Source organism: Archocentrus centrarchus, chromosome 1 (genome assembly GCF_007364275.1).
Source record: "Archocentrus centrarchus isolate MPI-CPG fArcCen1 chromosome 1, fArcCen1, whole genome shotgun sequence".
NCBI lineage: Eukaryota > Metazoa > Chordata > Actinopteri > Cichliformes > Cichlidae > Archocentrus > Archocentrus centrarchus.
The window spans coordinates 27,267,645-27,276,245 of NC_044346.1; the positions used below are offsets into that span (position 1 = coordinate 27,267,645).

Consider the following 8,601-nt stretch of genomic DNA (forward strand, 5'->3'; position numbering starts at 1 on the left):
TTTAAATAGATGCAGTATGCACACTCCTGCCTGTGCTCCAGATTTTCTTGTCTGTTCTGTGTAGTTGATCTGCTCGCACTTTCCAGATTATTTTCCACATCAAACAGCTAAACTTTTTTTTCTCTTTTTTTTTACAGTGTGGCAAAGCAGCAGAGAACTTTGACAAGTTCTTCACACGCACCCAGCCGCAGCTCACACCACCAGATGAGCTGGTCATTGCCAACATTGACCAGACCGAGTTTGCAGGGTTCTCTTTCATCAACCCGCAGTTTATACACCCATCGCTCGACAACAGTGAATGAGGAGGATGGGGAAACCTCTGTGAGGAACCTTTCTGCTCACTGTTACCCATTTAAACCAACCACCCACCTAACATCTGACTACAATTTGATCATGGCCCACATTAGATCCTAATGTGTTGGTATTATTCCTAAGCAGGATTCTAGGGCATGCATATTTTGCCAGTATATATTTTGGATTGGATAAATTATTTTGGTTCTTGGCCTCAACAAGAAATTTCCCATTGTTTAACAATGAGCATCCACTGTAGGATGTGCTTCCAAACAGGAGGCAATAAGACACAATGATGCCAGGCTTTATTTGTCTACAATTTAAGAAATGTATCAATCTCCTTACAAATCTCAATGTAGTTATATTCTACAGAAATAATTGACAGGTAAAAATTTCTCTCTACATGGATAGTCACAGTATAGATATCATGCGATAACCTGAGAAACACTCCTTAGGCAGTGTAGATGCTATAGCCAAATATGACGGAACGGTGGTGCAGGAGTTTAAACAGCACCTTGTTGTTCAATGTTTCCTATATAATGTTTACAGTTTTCTTCTCGCTTGATTTCATGGTGATTGTGTAAAACAAAATGTTATTACAATCGATTCTAGCCAGTCTCAACTTCCAGTGTGCATATCAGGTCAAGTAAAGGATTAACAGTTGTGTTCTAAAACATATGCAGCGTGTAAACACGTAGGTATCAAAGTGTTTTGCCAAACATCCAGTTTGGCAAAATGTAACTCGGCTTTACTTTTGTCACCTTATTTGACCTGACTGTAAAACAAATAGCAGTTCAAACACCTGATTATTTACCCTTATTAAGCTTCAGCTTGTGGACTTGCCATGTTAATGACTTTGTGGACAGCATGTGGGCACACAGTACATGTTAACAAGTTTAACAGTGGCAGTCTGAGAACATTCCTACACCTGCCTTGAAATCCAACAATTTACAGTTTGTCATATTCTAACACTAGTCAGTGTTAACCACTGTTTTGTCCCATGCTACACCCACAAAGCCTCACACTGGTCCTAAATGTCTTAACGGAGACTGTAAAGACATTTTAAATAACCTGCTTTTTGTATCAGTTAATGTCAATGTGTATTAGCCATAAAATGTTTGATTGAATACGGTGTCATCTGCTCGAGAGTTGATAAAACACGACTCTTTTCTTTGATTCAGAAATTTGATATCAATAAGAACAAACTTGTCTTTGATTTGGAGTCAGCGTAACCATAATTAGTTAACTCAGTCTTTGTTTCTTTACTGTTTTTTACAGACAGTTTTGATCTTATTCTCATACATATTTTTCCATTATAGCAAAATAATATTTTAATGTATCTAAAATTGGTGTGTATCTCCTCTGTAAATAATTGCAAGTTCTTTAAAAAGAAAACAAACAGTATAGCAAGTTACAGTTTTATACCAACACCTGAATGTGCTTTTATTACATTGATTAGATATGTCAATATTTGTATGTTTAAAAAAAACTTAAAGAACGTAGCCCAGTATAGATCAGCTTTGTAACAGCTGGGTGTCTTTAACAGATTCCAGATTTAGCAAGTTATGAAAAACATGTTCTACTCTTTGTCTGAATTATTTAAAATTTTTTGTTTTTGTTTTTTTAAATTACCATGATTTTAACTGCAAATTGTGTGTTGATTGGATACACGTCTGGCTGTTGACGGTCCCTCTGTATCTGCATGCTATTGGTGGGCATCATTCATGCACGTAATACATTACAGTAAATGCTGCATGCTACAAAGTACGAAACTCCAAAGAGTAACAATGTTAAAAATGATAAAACTTTTAGTTTATAGCAAGATCCATCCCTTATAATCTTTAATGTTTTTACCGGTTTTGTTCATTTTAAAGAATAGTGACCGTGATTAAATCCATGCTGATATATAAAAAAAAAAAAAAAATCCTGCTGACAGCATTTCACTCCTACTGGACCAAGATGTCAAAATGTCAAACCCATACTCAGCTTGTTTGTAGGTCTTGCCTTCTAAGTGTTGGTCAAAAGATTTAGGGTGCAGTATCACTGTAACCATAGATCTAGGTTGTGGTCAAATAGTAAAAAATAGTAGTATTAGTATAGTAGTATAGTAAAATTTTCTCTTGAAAATGAAATATCATGACGTCAGGAAAAAAAGGTAAAGGAGAATTTATGAGAACTTAAGCAAGACAACAGTGGTACGAAGAGAATGTGACCCCACTTGCAGGTTCCTGACCTGGAATTTCTTTGGTGAAACTACAATATCCCAAAACTACACTAGCAGTGCACCTTAGAGGCTTGAACATCTAGGTGTATAAATGTGGATAAACCAGTAAAAGATGTTACTTCATTACCAAGGTAGGATTTGTTAAATCCTGTGGATTTAACATATTGTTGAAATCTCAACACACATAATCGTATTAGTACGTTTATGGCATGAAGTCAACAACACAGCAGTGATCTGCATAGTGGTCTGCATCCTTTGTCATCAATGTTAATTGTTAGCATTCATGAACATTTGGTTGGGTCCAGATTTATTTCGTAAAGGATCCTCTAGTCTGTTCATTACCAAAGAAGATAGGAAAGGAAGCAAGGAAGCATTGACATACCTTTCCTTTCCAGCTAGAGAATTCAACCATCTGTTATTGTGGTTTCTGTTTAAATAACAGATCAAGACTATTTCACCTCAAACCAAGATTTGCCATATGTAAGGTGGGCCATTACACATCATTGTCAATTATTGTTGCTGCTTGACTGAGGCAACTTGCTATATCAGTTGAGACAGTGCAGACAGATTGATGAGCTGTGACATGTGTAAGCCAGAAGAACATCAGTGATTTGCCAAAAGAATGCAGATCACAGGGTCTGAATAATATAGAATAGACATTTATTATAGCATAAATGTAAATACATACTAGTAGTAATAGCAGATAGACCTAAACTACTTTTTAAATTTCCCCCATGAGACCTAGTTGCTGTCACAGGTTTTAGATCAATGCTATCTTCTGTAGAATCTTGATATATTGCATATATATTGTATATATATGCACAGATACACACTTTATCTCCCCATGCTCCTTTTGCCCTTACCTAAGACAATGTGGAACACTGAATCCAGATCTTTGGTGAGTTTTGGCTTAGAAGCACTGATAATTAGTAGATCAGTGGGACCACTCGCTCTCTAGTCTCTCATGAATGTTTGTTATAATCTTAATGTTGTGTTGTCACATTTTTTTCTTTGCTGTTTTTATTTTTTTTCTTTTGCTCTTATTGTTGTCAGTTTTATTTCTCTAGCATCTGCACAATTCAGGAAGGTTTCAAAGGATATATCTCAATATCATACTACAACACTTATATCTAACTGATGTAGATAGGAAGTATTTTTTGTGAACATAACATTTGTCCATATTTTTGTCCACTCTCTCCTAATTTGTTTCCCATCTTATAAGACCTTTTGCATGTGCCAAACCTGGAAAACACCAGAATTTGACAGTTGCACCCTTGCACTAGCTGTGGTCACAAGAATGGCTTGGTTTGGATGCTAACGGCATAAACTGCTAAATAGTTAGTTGACCACATTACAGTAGCATGCTACCATGAGTATACCAGTGCACATTGTGTCAGTCCAGTTGACAATGCCAGTCAGTTTGATAACAAACTTACCCTGCGCGCTAACAGATTGTCCTGAACATTTCATCTTGTAGAGCATTTGATACTCACAGTGAATTTCACAGAAATTACAGAAAATATTTCTTGTACATACTCAGAGTTTGCGCAGCAGCCGTATTGCCCTTGTCTAAACCTAACTTGCACCTCTGTGTGTGACAAGTGCTGACTTAATAGCCTAGCTTCATCCCTTTAATAGAATCTCTGTTGACTTGCTGTGTTTTCAAAATGTCAAGTCACAGTCGGTGTGGGCATAAAGTTTACTCCTCCCTTTTGTGCCTTTCCCAGCTTGTACACCTATACTGTACATATTCTTTTTACTCTTTCTCTACCATGCTCTGATCTATTTCTGTTTTCCATTTTTACTCCATGTCATAACTTCAGTTATAACTCATCATCTTAATGTTAAATATGTTTTCAAGAAAGGTAATTAATAATAATAATTCACATGAATGTAATTTTAAAGTTCTACAATTTTTGTCACTGACACCAATAATCTTTCAAAAATTTAAACTGGATTCATCCTTGCATCTCTGCTTGCTCTACCTTTACCTCCCTGTGCCTATTTATGACTGTAGAACATGGCAAATTAATTAATATGCTATATCAAAAAATATCAAAAGATGATGCTGGTTGATGGATGAGTGAAGAAACAATGAACAGGTGATGAATTGGGTTAAGAAAAATGAATGACTGAACAGATGATAATTGCTTGTTTGAAGAACAAACCCTGTGCCTCATCACATTGAACCCTCCTTCCTTTGTCCTCTGCTTTAATTAATCTGTAGTTCCTCCCTCTAGTGCCTGGGCCAAGTAAATCCATTTCCTTATTGATAGTGTCTCCCACCTTTTAAATCCTACGTCAGTGGTTACTGCATTACTGTGTGAGTCTATGTGTGTGTCATCATGGCATAATGTGGTCCTGGAGACACCTACTGTAGCAGGAACTACGACAAAGGCTGGTTTGGGAACTTTGGCAAAGTGTTTATGTCTCTGTCCATGGACAGATTTTGTCAACACAATAACATCACAACTTTACAGGTGCATAGTTGGGTTCAAAGGCAGGTGTGGTCTGGCCAATAAGTTCTGAGGAAAGATTACTGGAAGTAAGGAGGCTAGATGCCTGTGGCCCCTCCCCATCACACAGTCTTTTGTATTATAAATATATTTCTAGTTCCTGTATGAAGTATCCTATCTGGTAATATTCTCCCCAGTGGGGCACGCCCAACAACTTCTTGGTGCTGCATCTGGTGTGATCCAGTCACAAGATGGTCTCTAGCTTCTCTTGTGCAATTCACTCAACAGAGACAGCATCGGCCCAACACTTTCCAGTTCTTCTCTGCGTTTGCCTAATGCACCACGGGAAAGAAATTAGCCAAAATTATTTGGTGTTTTACATTTTTTACATTCTATTTGATGTCCTCGACTTTTTTAATTTACAGTACGTAGGCCAAATAGTGAAGTTAAAAAAAAGAGGGAGGATCATAAATCTCTGGTTTCAGTAAGGTTTTTTTTTTTTTTTTTAAATTAGCACTTCTGTCTGTCCTTTTCTTTGGATGAATTTGTTATGACGTCTTCTTTGTAGTCAGTCATTACTCTGCTGTTTCCTGCTCGCTGTGAATTGAAAGAGTTTAAGTGAACTATCCTCCTGGCCAGAGGGCATAAGATCAGTGATGTGCAAGAATGCCTTATATCTTAACCCATAGTGTAACCAGTTCTCTAACTTTCCTCTGTTCAGTTATAATCTCTGCACCCCTGTCCTGTATATAAATGACTTACAGTAGATATCAACATAGACTGTAAAAGAAAGAACATATTGTATTTTGCAAATGGTGTGTGTTTGTTATTTTTCCCTTGTCAGCCTGAAACCTTCAAAATGAGTCTGAGCTACTTACCTTGTAATTGATTGTGTTATTTGTACCTAATGTATGATAATGCAAATAAAAAAAGCAAAATGAGGTCCATACTTACACGACTGAATGTTTTTGTGACTGGTGTCATTAAAACTATGCATCAACCGTATATTATTTCAAAATATAGTGTATTGTGGTTTTCTTATCACAGTTTCGTTTATGTTTCTCCTCAGATGGAACACAAGCATGTTAGTTTATTTTAAGTGATGTGTCGTATGCATCACCTAATGTGTCTCACACACACAGACACACACGAAACTGATACTGGCCAATTTAGACTAATTTTGAACTGGGTGTTGTTGGAACATCTGTGGCTTGATTTTATTTTTTAGCTTTTTTGTGTGTGTATAAACTGCTGCAGTGAAAAGTTACTATTAAAGGAATTAACTCTATGCATCTTATTTGGCTATTAGGCCTACATCTACAGCAACATCTACAGTTCTGATTTTTTTTTTTACCTACACATGTCCATTTAGTTTGGAATGCATTAGTGTGATTATAAATTGCACAGATGGGGGTATATGTGTTTCTCTATGGCTGTCTGAGTTTATGTTGGGGTGACGGTCTGGACTTGTTTATTAGTTGAGCTCAAATCCGGATGAAGGAAGAACATTGTTATTGATGGAAGGCATAGTGTGGTAGTCACTGCTGTCATAAGTAATCAGCAGTGACTTAGACTGAAGAGTATTACAAGCATGTGCCACAGCTGACTGACACTGCACGATCTTTAGCTGCTGTGCAAATTGGGTTTTTGGTGCACCTGGGGCTTTACCATTCAACCAGAATGGGATTCATGCAGAGTCCATTAGTCTGTTTGAGGACTATACTGACATTTTGGAAGCATAGTGCAATTTCCACCTAACCAAATACCTGTCAGACTGTACTGGAGAAAATGTGTTAATAATCATGTTTTCATGAAACACCAGCATCCATAGTGCTTTCCTATTGTTATAGATTGTAATGTAATATTTGTTGTTTCTCACACACTAGCATGTCCTCTTTTTCCCAGTTTACAAGTTCTAGTTTTACATGAGAGTATATGCTGCACATGCTTCTTTAGTATAGTCTAAACAAAATTTAGCATTTGAAATGTAATGTATGGCAGTTTACAGAAAGCATCTTAGTATTCATTGTGAGCTGTCTAGTTAGTATTACAAAGAAACAACAATGAGCAAAAACAAGTTGCAAACAGTTCTTACTGCTGGCCTCCATTATAGTATTGATCCCGAAAGTGGTTTTCTATTAATTTCTTTCAACCTTGACCGAAATGGGGGAGACTCTTTCATCTTGTTAGTCGCAAAACTTTAGCTCATACTATTCTCAACTCACCTGATAACTCTCATCTATCTTACTGATGTTTTTTTAAATGAGAGCCCATAATTACTATAGCTCATTGCTGGCAGGAAGCCAATGTCCTAAGTGGTGGCTCAGAGTAATAAGAAGAGGCTTGCCAGTTTTTTTTTGTTTTTTTTTACAACATATTGAGGCTTTTTTTTTTCAAGTTTTCAATCCTTGCTCTACTGCTCTTGAAACTCATTGTTTAGCCTGTCACACTGCAAGTCCTTGACCTAAATATGACAACGTGAATCAAAGAAAGAATTCAGTTTCTTTTTAATTAATATGATAGTTGATTAAATGGATTGAAACTGGATTTATTCTGCCCTGAGTTGTAATAAAGAAAAGGACAATATTGTTTGGTTTTGAGACAATGCCTAGCTGCCATCTGATTAGAGAAAACCCTGCAGCATGTTTACTGGGGACCCAGCTGGTGTGTGAATTTTTGTTGGACACCTTTATGTTTCAGTCCACTGGTTTCTCTCATTCATTCTCTATCACACACACACACACACACACACACACACACACACACACACACACACACACACACACACACACACACACACACACACACACACACACATACTTCAGAATAACTTGATCTGCTATGAAACTTCTAGAGCTACTGTAAATCATATACAATCATAGTTTTTTAAAGGCTAGAAATACTCTAGCCTTAAGTAAAGCAGATGCATTATTGTTACAGTCTGCTACACATTTGTGTCTTTGTGATTAATGACTAAGAAGGGGTGCATTACAGAAGCTGACTGATTTATGCTTGCATTGTATACATAAAAAATGAAGAGAGGGAAAAAAGATGATAGCAATTCTGAATTTTGATGTTTGGTTGTCAAAGCAGAAAGGAAAAAATCTTTAATGTGATGATGAGACGTGAGATAAGCATATTAAACCAGAAGAAATGGAAAATGGAATGAGAAAGGGCCTGTTTGACTTCCAGTAGCGCCAAAGAGTGGTTGTGTGCAAGGTCAAGTAAGACTATAGCTGATGACAGCTCTATGTTCACCCCTGCCACGATTAGATGTGGTTGTTAGTCATTTAAGAGTGATTTGCAAACTTGCATATGACTATATAAATATCCATGCAAAGAAGCAGTTTATGCTGAATTCCATTTTAAAAGAACCCAACAAATTAATGCTTAGCCACTGATAAATGCTGTTATGATACTATCACATCAAACATAATTTTATGTGTATTGAACAAACTTCATTCCTATTTTTTAACTGATTTCTGCAATTACACAAAACTCCTAATCTCATGTGGAAATACGTGCACAGACTACACACCACATCTTTCCAAGTGCAGATAGAAACAGATGTTACACAGATGAATGGAAATTAAAAAAAAAAAAAAAATTATATATATATATATATATATA

At 36.5% G+C, this 8,601-nt stretch overlaps 1 protein-coding gene across 1 annotated transcript in view; it reads left to right on the forward strand.

The window, feature by feature from the left end:
- Positions 1-5,920, forward strand: part of prkcaa (protein kinase C, alpha, a) — a 142,496-nt gene extending 136,576 nt beyond the window's left edge. Inside the window, exon 17 of the mRNA XM_030741718.1 lies at positions 138-5,920. Coding sequence (XP_030597578.1) covers positions 138-302 — 165 coding nt within the window. The 3' untranslated portion in view covers positions 303-5,920. The remainder of the gene's footprint in view (positions 1-137) is intronic.
- Positions 5,921-8,601: the final 2,681 nt, after the last annotated feature.